Source organism: Glandiceps talaboti, chromosome 17 (assembly GCF_964340395.1).
Source record: "Glandiceps talaboti chromosome 17, keGlaTala1.1, whole genome shotgun sequence".
Taxonomy (NCBI): Eukaryota; Metazoa; Hemichordata; class Enteropneusta; family Spengelidae; genus Glandiceps; species Glandiceps talaboti.
The window spans coordinates 123455-148024 of record NC_135565.1 but is presented as its reverse complement, the minus strand read 5'-3'; the positions used below and the strand labels follow the sequence as shown (position 1 = coordinate 148024).

Here is a 24570-nt window from a genome sequence, read left to right as displayed (position 1 = left end):
GATGACACTCTCTCTCTCTCTCTCTCTCTCTCTCTCTCTCTCTCTCTCTCTCTCTCTCTCTCTCTCTCTCTCTCTCTCTCTCTCTCTCTCTCTCTCTCTCTCTCTCTCTCTCTCTCTCTCTCTCTCTCTCTCTCTCTCTCTCTCTCTCTCTCTCTCTCTCTCTCTCTCTCTCTCTCTCTCTCTCTCTCTCTCTCTCTCTCTCTCTCTCTCTCTCTCTCTCAAAAAGTTAGGGTTTTTTTTAGGTCTTTTTATGTATTTTATTTCTTTAATCAAACTTCAGAAAAACTTTTTTCTGGATTGAGTTGTACAACAAATTATTGACTGAAAACTAATGAAAAACTGCATCAACAAAACATTCGATGTTAGAGTTAATGCCATTCACTGGTAGATACTGTTGATATATCATTACCCACTGGTAGTTACTGTTGATATATCATTACCCACTGGTAGTTACTGTTGATATATCATTACCCATTGGTAGTTACTGTTGACAACTTGTTCTCAATAAATTTATCAATTAGCAACTCTAGTACTGTAAGGGGTACAGGACCACATGATAGAACTGCATCATGAAAATCTTTAATATCAAAGTTTCCTCCTGAAAATAAAAGACAAATAGAAATCAATTATAAAAATCAAGTACTTGTAAATTCGAAATGACATGTGTTAGGGAGACTTCAGTAATGACAAGGGGGAGGGCCAGATCACATTTTACAAATCATTTCTCAGGGAAGGCTACGTTTTAGATAAAAATAGTGCCAATGGCGTTGTAGCACAACTGTACATTTTTTAAAAATGTTTAACCCATATGCTGATCCATCCTAGGAAAAGGTGTTCATTTACTGAATGACTATCCAGTTGCCGAGCCAGCCCTGTTGTTATCTTTGCAATATACGCGATCATTTGGCTGTTGCTATGGACATGGTCTTGTTGCTAGGTAACTTGCATACATTTTTTGAATGTTTATTCATTTGTCTATTAATCCCTGTTATCTTCGCAATATACCGGTATGTGATCATTTGCCTGTTGCTATGGGCATGGTCTTGTTGCTAGGCACATTTGCATACATTTGTCTTCTATTCCTATTATTATCTTTGTAATATATGTGATTATTTGGCTCTTGGTATGGGTGTGGTCTTGTTGCTAGGCAAATTTACATAATTTTTTTTGAATGTTGGTTCAATTGTCTATTAATCCCTGTTATCTTTGTGAAATACACGACTATTTGGCTGTTACTATGGGCGTGGTTGCTAGGGATATTTGCATACATTTTTTAAATGTTTAGTCACATGCCTACCAGACAATGTTATTTGACCAAAATATACTGCCATTTGGTTGTTGCCAACAGCGTGGTCATAGTTGCTCAGGCCAATTGTGTCAAAATATTTTGAAGAAAATCTAGAAACATCTCACCAAGTTTCAGTCTCATTCACCAAGTACTTGTTGAGATATAAATTTTTGACCAAAATTCACATTTTTACACCGAATTTGCATATTACTGATGAGATCATTATATGCTTAATATTTCTTCATCTAAACACACACAGATGCATCCCTGTCAAATTTCAGCCCAATCTGCTGAGTAGTTTTGGAATTATAGGTTTTTGACCAAAAAGACACATTATCAGCCCTAATTTGCATATTACCAAGGGAATCATCATGTCATGAACAAATTTTACTTTACTCACTCCTAAGAATGTTCCCACCAAATTTCATGCCAATCTGCCCAGTAGTTTTGGAGTTTAAGTTTTTTGACCAAAAATCACATTTTCTTACCTAAAACCCACATCTCTGGATGCAATCATATTCATTTGAACAATTTCCCAACTAGACACCAAAAGTAACATGACCACGAAATATCAAAGCAATCAGCAAGTACAAGAGGTTAATAAAAAATAGCGTCAATGGCGTTGTAGCACAACCAGTTGTACAGTTTTTACCTTCCGTAAGGAAGGTTTTAATATAGCGATGAAGTTTGTGTGTGTGTGTGTCTGTATCACGATTTCCGAAAAAACGGCTGCATCAATTCAAACGAAATTTCATAGACATCTTTCGTAGTGTAAGGGCAATAACTGATTTGGTTTTGGTAATAATCCGATGAATATTAATGACCAATTTGAGTAATTAATCGATTGGAACGAGTATAAAGTTGGCGTCAGATTCAGATTCAGATTCAGGTAGTGTTATCTTATGAACGTTATATTGAGCATCAGATGGCCTCAGATCCAAAGACACCCGACGGACTCAAACCTGAAATAATACCGTTGAGACTACAGGGAAGGATTCTGCCTCACTGCCGCCGGGTGTATTCGGATCTGAGGCTATCTGACGCTCAATATGACGCTATCTGAATCTGAATCTGACGCCAACTTTATACTCGTGCTCTACACAGCTCTACACTGAGAAAGACTCTGTTTTCAGGGGTTTCATATGTGCCAACCTTATTCTGTGTTTCCCTTGGATCTGCACTCTGCATTGGCTGGACAAACACGAGAAAAAAGAAGACCGAGTCAGGGTATTTAAGTGATTCAAACTCACCAGAAAACAATTTCTTTTTCTTGGCCTTAAAATAGGTTTACAATGAGCGCAGAGTTCACAAACAAGGGAAATATTTATCATCGTTTCAATTTCGTCAAATATGGACTTATCATTTTCAAATTTCATACACTAATGCGCAGATGAATAAAGAGAAATCGTGTCTTTTTAGATTTTCGATTAGAAGTTTAGGAAGTATTATATTGACCTCGAACCGTCTCCTTTTTACTGTGTTCTTTTCCGATTTCTCTCAATAACAAACTATCGCTGTTTGTTGCAAGGCTTGTACATAATCATTTATCTAGCTCTGTATCTCAGGATATAAATACACTCTCACATATTTATCAAGTGTAATAATCTATAATTTATACCCAAATCATGTGTGTGGTCAAAATATGGAAAATAGACTATTAAGCCTCACCTAGCCTACGAAGAAAATTTTGCGACAATGTATCAATAATGGTGACCTATACATTGACCTCTATAAAATTAGTGTACAGTGAGGGTGCGCCACTCAACAAAATCTTGACAATTTTCCCATAGTGTTAAAGGAATGTGTATAAAACTTGTGGTGGGACAGAAGGAAGTTCAACACGCACATGCCATATCCCGGGTATGTAGGAGATCACGAAAGCCGAGTGAAGTCGAGGATGGCAAGCTTTCCTGTGCTGAGAATAGGAGGCATGGCAGGCATTTGAACAACATTTTTGACAACTAACTTTCATTGGGACTTGACGAATAACAGATATAGAGCTAAATTTCTTGCATAAATCATGAAATTCCTTACGGAAGGCATTCAGTTTAAATCTGGTTAAACTGTTTGTCCACATTCTGATTCAAATGCCTATCCAGCCCTGTTGTTATCTGTGCAATATACATGATCATTTGGCTGTTACTATGAGCATGGGCTTGTTGCTAGACATATTTGCATACATTTTTTGAATATTCACTTGTCTATGAATCGCTATTCGCATACATTGTTAGCACATCTGAACTTTGTAGGTTCAGTAGCCCTAGAGGCATGTCTGTCTGTCTGTCTGTCTGTCTGTCTGTCTGTCTGTCTGTCTCTAGCTCTCTGTGTGTGGATAACATGCCAACTGGTAGATACCGTGAATTGAACCCACGTCCCCTAAACACTAGTCAGAGTGCTCTAACCAGCTGAGCTAACGTGCCAACTGGTAGATAACGTGAATTGCACCCACGTCCCCTAAACTCTAGTCACAGTGCTCTAACCAGCTGAGCTAACGTGCCAACTGGTAGATAACGTGAATTGAACCCACGTCCCCTAAACACTAGTCACAGTGCTCTAACCAGCTGAGCTAACGTACCAACTGGTAGATAACGTGAATTGAACCCATGTCCCCATAACACTCGTCAGAGTGCTCTAACCAGCTGAGCTAACGTGCCAACTGGTAGATACCGTGAATTGAACCTACGTCCCCTAAACACTAGTCACAGTGCTCTAACCAGCTGAGCTAACGTGCCAACTGGTAGATAAGGTAAATTTATCCTGATATTTACCTTCTTTTCTCAAGGCAGTGGTGAGAAGACAACTCTTTTTATAAAGCTGTGACCTTTGACCTAAGGATATAAATATATCGTGGGGTGTCTAGTTGGGAAATTGTTCAAATCAAAATGACCAGTGTGTGATTTGGGTCAAAAAATTTAAACTCAAAAGCCTACTTCAGATTGGTCTGAAATTTGGTGGGAACGATCTTGGGGGTGTGTAGATTAAGATTGTCATGACATGATGATGCCGTCAGTAATATGCAAATTAGGTCTGAAAATGTGCATTTTTGGTCAAAAATCTATAATTCCAAAACTACTGAGCACATTGGCATGACATTTAGGTACATGAAGGTGAATTAACAACATGATGTCCCATTATTGATATGCAAATTAGGTGTAAAAATGTGAATTCTAGTCAAAAACCTTATATCTTGAAAACTACTAAATGGATGCAGCTGAAAGTTGGTGAGGATGTTTCTGTGTTATTCTGCAGTTACAGTTCAAAACATTTTGACACAGCTGGCCCTAGCAACCATGGCCACACACTTATCAACAATGAAAAGATGATGAACTTTAGTTTAGTTGATAAAAATATAATAGATATAGTCAGAATTTGTGTTTTCCTCATTTCAGTTTGAAATGAAAGTTTCTTTTGATATAACTTTATACTTAGCAAGCAGTCCTCGGAGATGACTCAGCCCCACAAATGGAGGTTTCTTTTGATATAACTTTATACTTAGCAAGCAGTCCTCGGAGATGACTCAGCCCCACAAATGGAGGTTTCTTTTGATATAACTTTATACTTAGCAAGCAGTCCTCGGAGATGACTCAGCCCCACAAATGGAGGTTTCTTTTGATATAACTTTATACTTAGCAAGCAGTCCTCGGAGATGACTCAGCCCCACAAATGGAGGTTTCTTTTGATATAACTTTATACTTAACAAGCAGTCCTCGGAGATGACTCAGCCCCACAAATGGAGGTTTCTTTTGATATAACTTTATACTTAACAAATCATTGAGAATGACATAGTCCCCGCTATAATTGGGTTTTAAGGAATTATCACTACTCTGATCACGCAACAACATTTGTGAACCTAAAACAAACAGACTTAGATATGTTGTGTGTGTTTGTTGGACATGGAATATGCCTCCAACAATAAAGGATTGGTTGGGTATGGGGGATCATATCACGATGAAAATGGAGTCTGAGTTATGGCTTTGGACATGGAAAATTCACAAACAAAATGGCTGCCAGGCAGCCATATTGGATCGTATCACGACGAAAATGGATATGCACATGTATGTCATAGAACGCTGTCCTAATACCAACTTTGAATGAGATCTGTTCAAGTATGTCTTAGTAATGGCTTTGGACATGGAAAATTCACAAACAAAATGGCTGCCAGGCAGCCATATTGGATCGTATCACGACGAAAATGGATATGCATATGTATGTCATAGAACACTGTCCTAATACCAACTTTGAATGAGATCTGTTCAAGCATGTCTGAGTTATGGCTTTGGACATGAAAATTCGCAAACAAAATGGCTACCAGGCAGCCATATTGGATCGTATCACAATGAAAATGGATATGCACATGTATGTCATAGAACACTGTCCTAAGACCAACTTTGAATGAGATCTGTTCAAGCATGTCTGAGTTTTGGCTTTGGACATGAAAATTCACAAACAAAATGGCTGCTAGGCGGCCATATTTGATCGTATCATGACAACAATGAATATGCACATGTATGTCATAGAACACTGTCCTAATACCAACTTTGAATGAGATCTGTTAAAGCATGTCTGAGTTATGGCTTTAGACAGGGAAAATTCGCAAACAAAATGGTTGCTAGGCGGCCATATTGGATCGTATCATAAAACAAATTGACATGCATATGTATGCCATAGTATGTTGCCCCTGTACCAAGTTTGAAAAAAATCGGTCCAGGCATCTCCAAGAAACGGCTGCGGACGGACGGACGGACGCACGGACAGACGGAACCCAATCCATAAGTCCCCGTTCCGGACTTCGTCCGCGGGGACTAACAAGCAGTCCTCGGAGATGACTCAGCCCCCACAAATGGAGGTTTCTTTTGATATAACTTTATACTTAGGAAGCAGTCCTCGGAGATGACTCAGCCCCCACAAATGGATGTTTGAGGGGATTGCCACCAGTCCACCATGGTAGTGTGATGTATAAGATTATGTGAAATATAGCACCAATGGCATTGTAGGACAACTGTATAATTCATTGAATATTTACATACATTTTTAGCTCCGCTGTCAGCGAAAGCTGAAAGCGTAGCTTTAGGTATAGGTGGGTATTGAGGTATAGAGAGTAGAGTGAATCATAGGTGTCCGTCAAACTTTTATATTTTTACTATCTATTCCGAAAGTGACAGTCGGCATTCTTCGATATTTGGTGTGCATGTTCCCTGGGGGGAGGCTATTCAGATTTGTTCATGCCAAGTTGATCTGTGCCATTTTCAATTTTTTATGATTTTTTTTCATAAAATGTCATTCAACTCCTTGAAAACCTCTTATTAGATTGCTTTGATATCTGGCGTGTTGATGCGCAGGGGGTAGCTTACTCAGATTTGTTAATTTCAAGTCAGCACATCCTCATTTTTATTTTTTATGATTTTTTTTTTGTAATTTGAAAAAAAAATGAATATGTTAATGAGCATAATGACCGACGCCATATTGGAATTCAGTCGACGAGACTTTAAGTAAACTGCCACTTTTCAAAAGACACTATTGACGTCAAACAAGCAATGTAATATGTGCTATAGTCATAATTCTACGCATTGGGCGCCCAAATGACAAGCGTTTGTTCGAAACAGGGTTGTAAACTTCAAATCCAATTCTGCACCCTTCTACATAATCAGCCAGTCCGCAACATCCTCATTTGCATACTCTATCCTGATTCGACCAGAAGCTGAAGGTGACCTCATTCGACCGAGCGATTTTCCACAGCAAGTATCTTGAGTATCAACACAGGACGTTCTTGGTACTCACTAAAATCACACTTCAGACCCACTATAAAAGTGTGATGTTTTCAGATAACATGTAACTTGTGGTTAATTCTATATTGTCGTGCAATTTGGAATGACAGTGAACCAGAATTCAGACAACTTGCGTAAGGAAGGGCATGCCAGGCATGCGGTTGAAGTTTAAATATGGCCGACAGTTCACATATAAAGTTAAACGACATGAACGTGTCTTGCCTTTCCAATATTTGGCAAGTAAAAATAATTAAAATAATTACAACTTTAATTTGGCTTCAGACTTTGCATTATGTTTTGCGTATCTTTCCCCGTTTTACATGTAAATCCGAAAAGGTTCTCTCTTAATGTCATCAGTGTCAGTGATCATACCGCGCGGGGTAGTCCTCGGGTGCACGAGTCTATATTACTGACTTGACTCTAAACACCGGAGGGGGAGGGACAATTGTCAGAATCGAGTCCCGAATTCCTCCGTATGCAAGCAGGACTACGCGCGGGGCTGCTTTGAGTACGAGCGAAGTGAGGCATGTTGAGGTATTTTGTTGAGAATTATAAATATTGCGAAATGTCAAGTACAAGGTTTAAATACAATGGAATGATGAAAAAAATGGCAGAGTCTGCTGACAGGCGCTGGTCACAAGAAACACTGTGAATTAAAATATCAGACGATGTACATGTATGTATTAATCGCCGACAATCCACCCGTATGCACGAGGGACTAACCCGGAAGCAAGTCGTTGTCAGCCATACGTTACAGTGGTAACATCGTCCGAGAAATCGCTGCGTTCAGAGTGTCATTATTCACAGAATTGTTGTTTTCGAGTGAAAACCCGTCTTGATGAATTGTATAACTCTAACAAATGAAGACATGTCAAGTTATATTTTGAAAGTTGTATCGCTAGTTTGAGACGATTTTCTCACGTACTATAGTACTATCGAGGCTTACTTGGAAGGTAGTAGGACCTTCCAGTTCATCGGGAAGTTTAGCCAGTCCGATAATTCTTTCTGGTTTAGTTTACAACACTTTTGATCACGCAGATTTTGTTGTTGTGATGAAAAGAAATAAAAAAAAGATCATTTCAACCATTTCGTTGTGTTTTCTTTGTGAAAGGTAACCGAACATGAACGAGTGTTACCACTGTAACGTATGGCTGAGAATGACTCTCTTCCGGGTACTTGAGATTGTCGCCGTACGGAAACTAAGATGGCGATTAATACATTTCTTCCCTATATATATCTACCACAACTAGTACAAGTTGAATGTTGTTGACTTTGTAAATTTGTTAGAAAATTGAAATTCAAATTGCCTCAAAATTATTTTAGATCCCTAGTTTATTTCATTCATCATTAAAATTTTCCAGGGTTACAGCTGTAAGACACTGGAATTATTTATATTATTTATGGTGACTATGGTATAAAAGTACAATACATTACCAACTTCTGTGTAAAATGTGTTTTATAGTGAGACATCATATGAAACCACTAACCACTTTATTGCATCGCTAAAACAAAACTGCATAGTGAAGAGCTGAAGACCTGAACTACTTCTACATGTCACCAAAATAAAAAATTAAATTTAAAAAAAACCAGCGGAGCTATTCTGACCGATAGGTCGCTTGTTTTGAATATTTATTTGTCTATTAATCCCTGTTATCTTTCTAATATGAGTGGTCTTGTTTGTAGGCACATTTACATACATTTTTTGAATGTTTATTCAATTGTCTATTAATGGATTTTGTTATCTTTGCAATATGCATGATTATTTGGCTGTTGGTATGGGTGTGGTCTTGTTGCTAGGTTCATTTGCATACATTTTTAAAATGTTCACTGTCTAAAACTGTTATCTTTGTAAAATACACCACCATTTGACCGTTGCTATGGGCGTGGTCATGGTTGCTAGGGATATTTGCATACATTTTTTGGAATGTTTGCTCACTTGCCTACCTGATGATGTTGTTATTTGACCAAAACACACTGCCATTTGGTTGTTGCTATGGGCGTGGTCATTGTTCCTAGGGCCAAAACATTTTACAGAAAATCTGCAGAATAACACTTCTAAGAACATTCCCACCAAATTTCAGGTCAATCTGCCCAGTAGTTTTGGAGTTTAAGTTTTTTGACCAATAATCACATTTTTGACCCAAAAGTGGCTCTAATTTTCATTTGGCTGTTGCTATGGGCATGGTCATAGTTGCTAGGGATATTTGCATAGACATTTTGAATGTTTACTTATTTGCCTCCCTGATGAGGTTATTTAACCAAAACACTGCCATTTGGTTGTTGCTATGGGCGTGGTTATTGTTGGTAGGGCCAAAATGTTTTATAGAAAATCTGCAGAATGACACTTTTAAGAACATTCCCACCAAATTTCAGGCCAATCTGCCCAGTAATTTTGTAGTTTACGTTTTTTTTTACCAAAAATTACATTTTTGACCCCCAAAAATGGCTCTAAGGTGGCTAAATTGCATCATATCCCAAAACAAATTGACGTGCATATGTAAGTTCATTATCCATTTACTAAGTTTGAAAGAAATTGGTAAATGAATTTCCAAGATATGGCTCTGGACGCATGCACTGACGGACACATGGACGGATGGATGGAGCCCAATCTATAAGTCCCCCTAATTAAACAATAGCAATATTTATACATTACCAAGTTCATCTTCAGCCTTCTGACGTAGTTCTGTAATCTTTATTCTACCTATAGTGTATGAGCAGGCCTGTAGAAATATTAAAAGTCATGTTAAATGAATACACACACACACAGAGACACACAGACAGACAGACACACACACATACAGACAGACAAACACAGAGACACAGACAGACAGACAGACAGACACACAGACAGACAGACAGACAGGCACACATTATACACATACACACATAGACACACACACTCACAGACAGACAGACACACAGACAGACAGACAGACAGACACACACACATTATACACACACAGACCGACAGACAGACACACACACAGACAGACAGACAGACACACACACACATTATAGACACATAGACACAGACACAGACAGACACACACACAGACAGACAGACACATTATACACAGAGACAGACAGACAGACACACACATACACACACACTCTCACAGACACACAGACAGACTCAGACAGACAGACAGACACAGACAGACACACATTATACACACATACACACAAAGACACACACACTCTCACACAGACACAGACAGACAGAGACAGACATACACACAAACACAGACACACACACACATTATACACACTAATTCAATGTGTACATAAATACTAGAAACACAAACAGACCGAGTGTCAGACAGCCAGATGTACAGACACCTACAGACAGATAGATAGACAGCCAGACATATATTTACCTGCCCGGGTACCCTTGCAAATCGTTCGATATAACGATGAGCTGTGTCATCAGATATTGGTGTATTTTCTTTCATATACCTGACAGTGTCCTCAAGTTTCCATCCGAAGGCATGTATGCCAGTATCAACAACAAGACGACATGCTCTTTCAATCTCCATACAGTAACGACCAAACCTAATTTAATCATAACAACATTGCATTCAGATATCACAGTAGCCTCAACATTTACCCATTTCTCATCAACTTATAGTACTTGTATACAACTGATATACTTATAATACTTGTATACAACTGATATACTTATAATACTTGTATACAACTGATATACTTATAATACTTGTATACAACTGATATACTTATAATACTTGTATACAACTGATATACTTATAATACTTGTATACAACTGACATACTTATAATACTTGTATACAACTGATATACTTATAATACTTGTATACAACTGACATACTTATAATACTTGTATACAACCGGTATACTTATAATACTTGTATACAACCAGTATACTTATAATACTTGTATACAACCGGTATACTTATAATACTTGTATACAACTGATATACTTATAATACTTGTATACAATCGGTATACTTATAATACTTGTATACAACTGATATACTTATAATACTTGTATACAACCGGTATACTTATAATACTTGTATACAACCGGTATACTTATAATACTTGTATACAACCGGTATACTTATAATACTCGTATACAACCGGTATACTTATAATACTTGTATACAACTGATATACTTATAATACTTGTATACAACCGGTATACTTATAATACTTGTATACAACTGATATACTTATAATGCTTGTATACAACTGATATACTTATAATACTTGTATACAACTGATATACTTATAATACTTGTATACAACTGATATACTTATAATACTTGTATACAACTGATATACTTATAATGCTTGTATACAACTGATATACTTATAATACTTGTATACAACTGATATACTTATAATACTTGTATACAACTGATATACTTATAATACTTGTATACAACCGGTATACTTATAATACTTGTATACAACTGATATACTTATAATACTTGTATACAACCGGTATACTTATAATACTTGTATACAACTGATATACTTATAATGCTTGTATACAACTGATATACTTATAATACTTGTATACAACTGATATACTTATAATACTTGTATACAACTGATATACTTATAATGCTTGTATACAACTGATATACTTAGAATACTTGTATACAACCGGTATACTTATAATACTTGTATACAACTGATATACTTATAATGCTTGTATACAACTGATATACTTATAATACTTGTATACAACTGATATACTTATAATGCTTGTATACAACCGGTATACTTATAATACTTGTATACAACTGATATACTTATAATGCTTGTATACAACTGATATACTTATAATGCTTGTATACAACTGATATACTTATAATACTTGTATACAACCGGTATACTTATAATGCTTGTATACAACTGATATACTTATAATACTTGTATACAACTGATATACTTATAATACTTGTATACAACTGATATACTTATAATACTTGTATACACCTGATATACTTATAATACTTGTATACAACCGGTATACTTATAATACTTGTATACAACTGATATACTTATAATGCTTGTATACAACTGATATACTTATAATACTTGTATACAACCGGTATACTTATAATACTTGTATACAACCGGTATACTTATAATACTTGTATACAACTGATATACTTATAATACTTGTATACAACTGATATACTTATAATACTTGTATACAACTGATATACTTATAATACTTGTATACAACTGATATACTTATAATACTTGTATACAACCGGTATACTTTGATATACTTATAATGCTTTTATACAACTGATATACTTATAATACTTGTATACAACCGGTATACTTATAATACTTGTATACAACTGACATACTTATAATACTTGTATACAACTGATATACTTATAATGCTTGTATACAACTGATATACTTATAATGCTTGTATACAACTGATATACTTATAATACTTGTATACAACTGATATACTTATAATACTTGTATACAACCGGTATACTTATAATGCTTGTATACAACTGATATACTTATAATGCTTGTATACAACTGATATACTTATAATGCTTGTATACAACTGATATACTTATAATACTTGTATACAACTGATATACTTATAATACTTGTATACAACTGATATACTTATAATGCTTTTATACAACTGATATACTTATAATACTTGTATACAACCGGTATACTTATAATACTTGTATACAACTGACATACTTATAATACTTGTATACAACTGATGTATACAACCGGTATACTTATAATGCTTGTATACAACTGATATACTTATAATACTTGTATACAACTGATATACTTATAATACTTGTATACAACTGATATACTTATAATGCTTGTATACAACTGATATACTTATAATACTTGTATACAACTGATATACTTATAATACTTGTATACAACCGATATACTTATATTACTTGTATACAACCGGTATACTTATAATACTTGTATACAACTGATATACTTATAATGCTTGTATACAACTGATATACTTATAATACTTGTATACAACCGGTATACTTATAATGCTTGTATACAACTGATATACTTATAATGCTTGTATACAACTGATATACTTATAATACTTGTATACAACCGGTATACTTATAATGCTTGTATACAACTGATATACTTATAATGCTTGTATACAACTGATATACTTATAATACTTGTATACAACTGATATACTTATAATACTTGTATACAACCGGTATACTTATAATACTTGTATACAACCGGTATACTTATAATACTTGTATACAACTGATATACTTATAATACTTGTATACAACTGATATACTTATAATACTTGTATACAACTGATATACTTATAATACTTGTATACAACTGATATACTTATAATACTTGTATACAACTGATATACTTATAATACTTGTATACAACTGATATACTTATAATACTTGTATACAACCGATATACTTATAATGCTTGTATACAACTGATATACTTATAATACTTGTATACAACTGATATACTTATAATGCTTGTATACAACTGATATACTTATAATACTTGTATACAACTGATATACTTATAATGCTTGTATACAACTGATATACTTATAATACTTGTATACAACTGATATACTTATAATACTTGTATACAACTGATATACTTATAATGCTTGTATACAACTGATATACTTATAATACTTGTATACAACTGATATACTTATAATACTTGTATACAACTGATATACTTATAATACTTGTATACAACTGATATACTTATAATACTTGTATACAACTGATATACTTATAATACTTGTATATGTCAAGTACATACAGTATGAGAATGTATATCTAGTACATAGTGTGTGAGAATGTGTGTCAAGTACATACAGTGTGTGTGTGAGAATGTGTGTCTAGTACATACAATGTGAGAATGTGTGTCAAGTACATACAGTGTGAGAATTTGTGTCTAGTACATACAGTGTGAGAATGTATATCTAGTACATACAGTGTGTGAGAATGTGTGTCAAGTACATACAATGTGAGAATGTGTGTCTAGTACATACAGTCTGAGAATGTGTGTCTTGTACATACAGTGTGAGAATGTATATCTAGTACATACAGTGTGTGAGAATGTGTGTCTAGTACATACAGTATGAGAATGTATATCTACTACATACAATGTGAGAATGTGTGTCTAGTACATACAGTGTGAGAATGTGTGTCTAGTACATACAGTGTGAGAATGTATATCTAGTACATACAGTGTGAGAATCTGTGTCTAGTACATACAATGTATGTATGAGAATGTGTGTCAAGTACATACAGTATGTTTGTGAGAGTGTGTGTCAAGTACATACAGTGTTGTGAGAATATGTGTCAAGTACATACAATGTGTGAGAATGTGTGTCAAGTACATACAGTGTGTTTGTGAGAATGTGTGTCTAGTACATACAGTATGTTTGTGAGAGTGTGTGTCAAGTACATACAGTGTGTGAGAATGTATGTCAAGTACATACAATGTGTGAGAATGTGTGTCTAGTACATACAGTATGTTTGTGAGAATGTGTGTCTAGTACATACAGTGTGTGAGAATGTGTGTCAAGTACATAGTGTGTGAGAATGTATATCTACTACATACAGTGTGTTAGAATGTGTGTCAAGTACATACAGTGTATGAGAATGTGTGTCAAGTACATACAGTGTATGAGAATGTGTGTCAAGTACATACAGTATATGAGAATGTATATCTAGTACATACAGTATGTTTGTGAGAATGTGTGTCAAGTACATACAGTGTGTGTGAGAATGTATATCTAGTACATACAGTGAGAATGTATATCTAGTACATACAGTGTGTGAGATTGTGTGTCTAGTACATACAGTGTGTATGAGAATGTGTGTCAAGTACATACAGTGTGTTTGTGAGAATGTGTGTCTAGTACATACAGTATGAGAATGTGTGTCAAGTACATACAGTGTATGATAATGTGTGTCAAGTACATGAAGTGTATGAGAATGTATATCTAGTACATACAGTATGAGAATGTGTGTCAAGTACATAGTGTATGATAATGTGTGTCAAGTACATGAAGTGTATGAGAATGTATATCTAGTACATACAGTATGTTTGTGAGAATGTGTGTCAAGTACATACAGTGTGTGTGAGAATGTATATCTAGTACATACAGTGTGTGAGAATGTGTGTCAAGTACATACAATGTTAGAATGTGTGTCTAGTACATACAGTGTGAGAATGTGTGTCTAGTACATACAGTGTGTTAGAATGTGTGTCAAGTACATACAGTGTGTGAGAATGTGTGTCTAGTACATACAGTGTGTTTGTGAGAATGTGTGTCAAGTACATACAGTGTTTGAGAATGTGCGTCAAGTACATACAGTGTGTGAGATTGTGTGTCTAGTACATACAGTATGTTTGTGAGAATGTGTGTCAAGTACATACAGTGTATGAGAATGTGCGTCAAGTACATACAGTGTGTGAGAATGTGTGTCTAGTACATACAGTGTGTGAGAATGTGTGTCAAGTACATACAGTGTGTGAGAATGTGTCTAGTACATACAGTATATGAGAATGTGTGTCAAGTACATACAGTGTGTGAGAATGTATATCTACTACATACAGTGTGTTAGAATGTGTATCAAGTACATACAGTGTGTGTGAGAATGTGTGTTTAGTATGTACAGTGTATGAGAATGTGTGTCAAGTACATACAGTGTGTGAGAATGTATATCTTCTACATACAGTGTGTTAGAATGTATGTCAAGTACATACAGTGTATGAGAATGTGTGTCAAGTACATACAGTGTATGAGAATGTGTGTCAAGTACATACAGTATATGAGAATGTATATCTAGTACATACAGTATGTTTGTGAGAATGTGTGTCAAGTACTTACAGTGTGTGTGAGAATGTATATCTAGTACATACAGTGAGAATGTATATCTACTACATACAGTGTGTGAGAATGTGTGTCTAGTACATACAGTGTGTGTGAGAATGTGTGTCTAGTACATACAGTGTGTGTGAGAATGTATATCTAGTACATACAGTGTTAGAATGTATATCTAGTACATACAGTGTGAGAATGTATATTTAGTACATAAATGTGTGTGAGAATGTGTGTCAAGTACATACAATGTGTATGAGAATGTATATCTAGTACATACAGTATGTTTGTGAGAATGTGTGTCAAGTACATACAGTGTGTGTAAGAATGTATATCTAGTACATACAGTGTGTTTGTAAGAATGTGTATCAAGTACATACAGTGTGAGAATGTATATCTAGTACATACTTGTGTGTGAGAATGTGTGTCAAGTACATACAATGTGTATGAGAATGTGTGTCTAGTGCATACAGTGTGTGTGTGAGAATGTGTGTCAAGGACATACAGTGTGTTTGTGAAAATGTGTGTCTAGTACATACAGTGTGTGAGAATGTGTGTCAAGGACATACAGTGTGTTTGTGAAAATGTGTGTCTAGTACATACAGTGTATGAGAATGTGTGTCTAGTACATACAGTGTATGAGAATGTGTGTCAAGTACATACAGTATATGAGAATGTATATCTAGTACATACAGTATGTTTGTGAGAATGTGTGTCAAGTACATACAGTGTGTGAGAATGTATATCTAGTACATACAGTGTGAGAATGTATATCTAGTACATACAGTGTGAGAATGTATATTTAGTACATACTTGTGTGTGAGAATGTGTGTCAAGTACATACAATGTGTGTGAGAATGTATGTCTAGTACATACAGTGTGAGAATGTATATCAAGTACATACAGTGTGAGAATGTATATCTAGTACATACTTGTGTATGAGAATGTGTGTCTAGTGCATACAGTGTGTGTGTGTGTGAGAATGTGTGTCAAGTACATACAGTGTGTGAGAATGTGTGTCAAGTACATACAGTGTGTGAGAATGTGTGTCCAGTACATACAGTGTGTGTGAGAATGTGTGTCTAGTACATACAATGTGAGAATGTGTGTCAAGTACGTACAGTGTGTGAGAATGTATATCTAGTACATACAGTGTGTTTGTGAGAATGTATATCTAGTACATACAGTGTGTTTGTGAGAATGTGTGTCTAGTACATACAGTGTGTGAGAATGTATATCTAGTACATACAGTGTGTTTGTGAGAATGTGTGTCTAGTACATACAATGTGAGAATGTGTGTCTAGTACATACAGTATGAGAATGTATATCTAGTACATACAGTGTGAGAATGTGTGTCTAGTACATACAGTGTGAGAATGTATATCTAGTACATACAGTGTGAGAATGTGTGTCTAGTACATACAGTGTGAGAATGTATATCTAGTACATACAGTGTGAGAATGTGTAGTACATATAGTGTGTGAGAATGTGTGTCAAGTACATACAGTGTGTGTGTGAGAATGTGTGTCTAGTACATACAATGTGAGAATGTGTGTCAAGTACATACAGTGTGAGAATGTGTCTAGTACATACAGTGTGAGAATGTGTGTCTAGTACATATATACAGTGTGAGAATGTATATCTAGTACATACAGTGTGTGAGAATTTGTGTCAAGCACATACAATGTGAGAATGTGTGTCTAGTACATACAGTGTGTGAGAATGTGTGTCAAGTACATACAGTGTGTGAGAATGTATATCTAGTACATACAGTGTGTGAGAATGTGTGTCTAGTACATACAGTGTGTGAGAATGTGTCTAGTACATACAGTGTGTGAGAATGTATATCTAGTACATACAATGTGAGAATGTGTGTCTAGTACATACAGTGTGTGAGAATGTGTGTCTAGTACATACAGTGTGTGAGAATGTGTGTCTAGTACATACAGTGTGAGAATGTATATCTAGTACATACAGTATGAGAATGTATATCTAGTACATACAGTATGAGAATGTGTGTCAAGTACATACAATGTGAGAATGTATATCTAGTACATACAGTGTGTGAGAATGTGTGTCTAGTACATACAGTGTGAGAATGTATATCTAATACATACAGTGTGAGAATGTATATCTAGTACATACAGTGTGAGAATGTGTGTCTAGTACATACAGTGTATGTATGAGAATGTGTGTCAAGTACATACAGTAAGTGAGAATGTGTGTCTAGTACATATAGTATGTTTGTGAGAATGTGTGTCAAGTACATACAATGTGAGAATGTATATCTAGTACATACAGTGTGTGAGAATGTGTGTCTAGTACATACAGTGTGAGAATGTATATCTAGTACATACAGTGTGAGAATGTATATCTGGTACATACAGTGTGAGAATGTGTGTCTAGTACATACAGTGTATGTATGAGAATGTGTGTCAAGTACATACAGTGTGTGAGAATGTGTGTCTAGTACATACAGTATGTTTGTGAGAATGTGTGTCAAGTACATACAGTGTGTGAGAATGTGTGTCACGTACATACAGTGTGTGAGAATGTGTGTCTAGTACATACAGTATGTTTGTTAGAATGTGTGTCAAGTACATACAGTGTGTGAGAATGTGTGTCAAGTACATACAGTGTGTGAGAATGTGTGTCAAGTACATACAGTGTGTGAGAATGTGTGTCTAGTATATACAGTATGTTTGTGAGAATGTGTGTCAAGTACATACAGTGTGTGAGAATGTGTGTCAAGTACATACAGTGTGTGAGAATGTGTGTCAAGTACATACAGTGTGTGAGAATGTGTGTCAAGTACATACAGTGTGTGAGAATGTGTGGCAAGTACATGCAGTGTGTGAGAATGTGTCTAGTACATACAGTGTGTGTGAGAATGTGTGTCAAGTACACAGTGTGTGAGAATGTATATCTACTACATACAGTGTGTAAGAATGTGTGTCAAGTACATACAGTGTGTGTGAATGTATATCTACTACATACAGAGTGTTAGAATGTGTGTCAAGTACATACAGTGTGTGTGAGAATGTGTGTCTAGTACATACAGTGTATGAGAATGTGTGTCAAGTACATACAGTGTATGAGAATGTATATCTACTACATACAGTGTGTGAGAATGTATATCTAGTACATACAGTGTGAGAATGTATATCTAGTACATACAGTGTGTGAGAATGTGTGTCTAGTACATACAGTGTGTGTGAGAATGTATATCTAGTACATACAGCATGTTTGTGAGAATGTGTGTCAAGTACATACAGTGTGTGTGAGAATGTATGTCTAGTACATACAGTGTGAGAATGTATATCTAGTACATACAGTGTGTGAGAATGTGTGTCTAGTACATACAGTGTGTGTGAGAATGTATATCTAGTACATACAGTGTGAGAATGTATATTTAGTACATACTTGTGTGTGAGAATGTGTGTCAAGTACATACAGTGTGTATGAGAATGTGTGTCTAGTGCATAGTGTGTGTGTGTGTGTGTGTGTGTGAGAGAGAATGTGTGTCAAGTACATACAGTGTGTTTGTGAGAATGTGTGTCTAGTACATACAGTGTGTGAGAATGTGTGTCAAGTACATACAGTGTGTGAGAATGTGTGTTAAGTACATACAGTGTATGTATGAGAATGTGTGTCAAGTACATACAGTGTGTTTGTGAGAATGTGTGTCTAGTACATACAGTGTGTGAGAATGTGTGTCAAGTACATACAGTGTATGTATGAGAATGTGTGCCAAGTACATACAGTGTATGAGAATGTGTGTCAAGTACATACAGTGTGTGAGAATGTGTGTCTAGTACATACAGTGTGTGAGAATGTGTGTCAAGTACATACAGTGTGTATGAGAATGTGTGTCTAGTGCATAGTGTGTGTGTGTGTGTGTGTGTGTGTGTGTGTGAGAATGTGTGTCAAGTACATACAGTGTGTTTGTGAGAATGTGTGTCTAGTACATACAGTGTGTGAGAATGTGTGTCAAGTACATACAGTGTGTGAGAATGTGTGTTAAGTACATACAGTGTATGTATGAGAATGTGTGTCAAGTACATACAGTGTGTTTGTGAGAATGTGTGTCTAGTACATACAGTGTGTGAGAATGTGTGTCAAGTACATACAGTGTATGTATGAGAATGTGTGCCAAGTACATACAGTGTATGAGAATGTGTGTCAAGTACATACAGTGTGTGAGAATGTGTGTCTAGTACATACAGTGTGTGAGAATGTGTGTCAAGTACATACAGTGTGTGAGAATGTGTGTCAAGTACATACAGTGTATGGGAATGTGTGTCTAGTACATACAGTGTGTGTGAGAATGTGTGTCAAGTACATACAGTGTGTGAGAATGTGTGTCAAGTACATACAGTGTGTGAGAATGTGTGTCTAGTACATACAGTGTGTGTGAGAATGTGTGTCTAGTACATACAGTGTGTGTGAGAATGTGTGTCAAGTACATACAGTGTGTGAGAATGTGTGTCCAGTACATACAGTGTGTGAGAATGTGTGTCTAGTACATACAGTGTGTGAGAATGTGTGTCCAGTACATACAGTGTGTGAGAATGTGTGTCTAGTACATACAGTGTGTGAGAATGTGTGTCAAGTACATACAGTGTGTGAGAATGTGTGTCTAGTACATACAGTGTGTGAGAATGTGTGTCTAGTACATACAGTGTGTGAGAATGTGTGTCTAGTACATACAGTGTGTGAGAATGTGTGTCAAGTACATACAGTGTGTGAGAATGTGTGTCTAGTACATACAGTGTGTGTGAGAATGTGTGTCTAGTACATACAGTGTGTGTGAGAATGTGTGTCAAGTACATACAGTGTGTGAGAATGTGTGTCCAGTACATACAGTGTGTGAGAATGTGTGTCCAGTACATACAGTGTGTGAGAATGTGTGTCTAGTACATACAGTGTGTGTGAGAATGTGTGTCTAGTACATACAGTGTGTGTGAGAATGTGTGTCTAGTACATACAGTGTGTGTGAGAATGTGTGTCAAGTACATACAGTGTGTGAGAATGTGTGTCCAGTACATACAGTGTGTGAGAATGTGTGTCCAGTACATACAGTGTGTGAGAATGTGTGTCTAGTACATACAGTGTGTGTGAGAATGTGTGTCAAGTACATACAGTGTGTGAGAATGTGTGTCCAGTACATACAGTGTGTGAAAATGTGTTTCTAGTACATACAGTGAGATAGTAACTTGCATACCGTGAGTATGGATCCTTGTACAATCCCATCTCTTCACCAAGATGTTCACTATACATGCCCCATCCCTGTGATAACAAAAGAAGTAAAAATTAATGAATGGAAAAGTGAATGTTCCCTGCTTATACGGCACCGCCCAACCTTGACTTACCCCATCTACAATCATCACCCACTCCAATCAATCATTCATGTATGGTCCACACCTTTCCCACACTCATGTACACTTCATGTATCTAACTGCATTGTCTATTTCTGAAATGAAAACAGTTAATTTTACCTGTCTTATGTTACCCTGTATTAATGTCCTCAAAAATGATAAAATAATAGTTTGATATGGCCTTCATATACAATATACAAACACATGCCACATACTGCACTCAATGTTGTACATTTATTATACATGTACATGTGGTACTTGACAAGAAAACATGTTATACTTCACTTATTCAATAGCACATTTTGTACATTATCTTAAAAGAAAACCTTGCTAAAAAAAGAAGTCTCTTTAAAAAATTACTTACACTATTACTATTAACACAGAAATACCCCTGATAATGGTATTACTACGGCACAGAAATATCCTTAAGAATGATCACTACGGCACAGAAAGATCCCTCACACAATGATATTACTACGGCACAGAAATATCCCTCACAATGATATTACTAACACAGAAATATCCCTCACCATGATATTACTACGGCACAGAAATATCCCTCACATTATATCACAATATGTTAGTATAATACTCCAATATCTAACTAGATATATCAAAATATATTACTATAATACTGACATATCTAACTAGATATATTACAATATTTTACTATAATACTGATATATCTAACTAGATATATCACAATATATTACTATAATACTGATATATCTAACTAGATATATCACAATATATTACTATAATACTGATATATCTAACTAGATATATCACAATATATTACTATAATACTGATATATCTAACTAGATATATTACAATATATTACTATAATACTGATATATCTAACTAGATATTATACAATATATTACTACAATACTGATATATCTAACTAGATATATTACAATATATTACTATAATACTGATATATCTAACTAGATATATTACAATATATTACTACAATACTGATATATCTAACTAGATATATTACAAATATTACTATAATACTGATATATCTAACTAGATATATTACAATATATTACTATAATACTGATATATCTAACTAGATATATTACATAACAATATATTACTATAATACTGATATATCTAACTAGATATATCACAATATATTACTATAATACTGATATATCTAACTAGATATATTACAATATATTACTATAATATATCTAACTAGATATATTACAAATATTACTATAATACTGATATATCTAACTAGATATATTACAATATATTACTATAATACTGACATATCTAACTAGATATATTACAATATATTACTATAATACTGATATATTTAACTAGATATATCACAATATATTACTGTAATACTGATATCTTTAACTAGATATATCACAATGTATTACTATAATACTGATATATCTAACTAGATATATCACAATATATTACTATAATACTGATATATCTAACTAGATATATCACAATATATTACTATAATACTGATATACTAGTATTTAACTAGATATATCACAATATATTACTATGATACTGATATATTTAACTAGATATATCACAATATATTACTATAATACTGATATACTAGTATTTAACTAGATATATCACAATATATTACTATAATACTGACATATCTAACTAGATATATTACAATATTTTACTATAATACTGATATATCTAACTAGATATATCTAAATATATTACTATAATACTGATATATCTAACTAGATATATTACAATATATTACTATAATACTGACATATCTAACTAGATATATTACAATATATTACTATAATACTGATATATCTAATTAGATATATCACAATATATTACTATAATACTGATATATCTAACTAGATATATCACAATATATTACTATAATACTGATATATCTAACTAGATATATCACAATATATTACTATAATACTGATATATTTAACTAGATATATCACAATATATTACTATAATACTGATATATTTAACTAGATATATCACAATATATTACTTAACTATAATACTGATATATTTAACTAGATATATCACAATATATTACTATAATACTGATATACTAGTATTTAACTAGATATATCACAATATATTACTGTAATACTGATATATTTAACTCGATATATCACAATATATTACTGTAATACTGATATATCTAACTAGATATATCACAATATATTACTATAATACTGATATATTTAACTAGATATATCACAATATATTACTATAATACTGATATATTTAACTAGATATATCACAATATATTACTTAACTATAATACTGATATATTTAACTAGATATATCACAATATATTACTATAATACTGATATACTAGTATTTAACTAGATATATCAATATATTACTGTAATACTGATATATTTAACTAGATATATCACAATGTATTACTGTAATACTGATATATCTAACTAGATATATCTAAATATATTACTATAATACTGATATATCTAACTAGATATATTACAATATATTACTATAATACTGACATATCTAACTAGATATATTACAATATATTACTATAATACTGATATATCTAATTAGATATATCACAATATATTACTATAATACTGATATATCTAACTAGATATATCACAATATATTACTATAATACTGATATATCTAACTAGATATATCACAATATATTACTATAATACTGATATATCTAACTAGATATATCACAATATATTACTATAATACTGATATATCTAACTAGATATATCACAATATATTACTATAATACTGATATATCTAACTAGATATATCACAATATATTACTATCTAACTAGATATATCACAATATATTACTATAATACTGATATATTTAACTAGATATATCACAATATATTACTATAATACTGATATATTTAACTAGATATATCACAATATATTACTTAACTATAATACTGATATATTTAACTAGATATATCACAATATATTACTATAATACTGATATACTAGTATTTAACTAGATATATCACAATATATTACTGTAATACTGATATATTTAACTCGATATATCACAATATATTACTGTAATACTGATATATCTAACTAGATATATCACAATATATTACTATAATACTGATATATTTAACTAGATATATCACAATATATTACTATAATACTGATATATTTAACTAGATATATCACAATATATTACTTAACTATAATACTGATATATTTAACTAGATATAT

At 33.9% G+C, this 24570-nt stretch overlaps 1 protein-coding gene across 7 annotated transcripts in view; it reads right to left on the bottom strand.

Annotated features, from left to right (window-relative positions):
• Positions 1 to 297: 297 nt before the first annotated feature.
• LOC144448352 (uncharacterized) overlaps positions 298 to 24570 on the bottom strand; it is a 121520-nt gene continuing 97247 nt past the window's right edge. For all 7 annotated transcript variants that reach the window (XM_078138561.1, XM_078138563.1, XM_078138562.1 and 4 more), the window contains 4 exons: positions 21191 to 21255; positions 10431 to 10605; positions 9707 to 9773; positions 298 to 598 (listed from right to left, as the gene is read on the bottom strand). In XM_078138561.1, coding sequence (XP_077994687.1) covers positions 468 to 598; positions 9707 to 9773; positions 10431 to 10605; positions 21191 to 21255 — 438 coding nt within the window. In that variant the 3' untranslated portion in view covers positions 298 to 467. The remainder of the gene's footprint in view (positions 599 to 9706; positions 9774 to 10430; positions 10606 to 21190; positions 21256 to 24570) is intronic.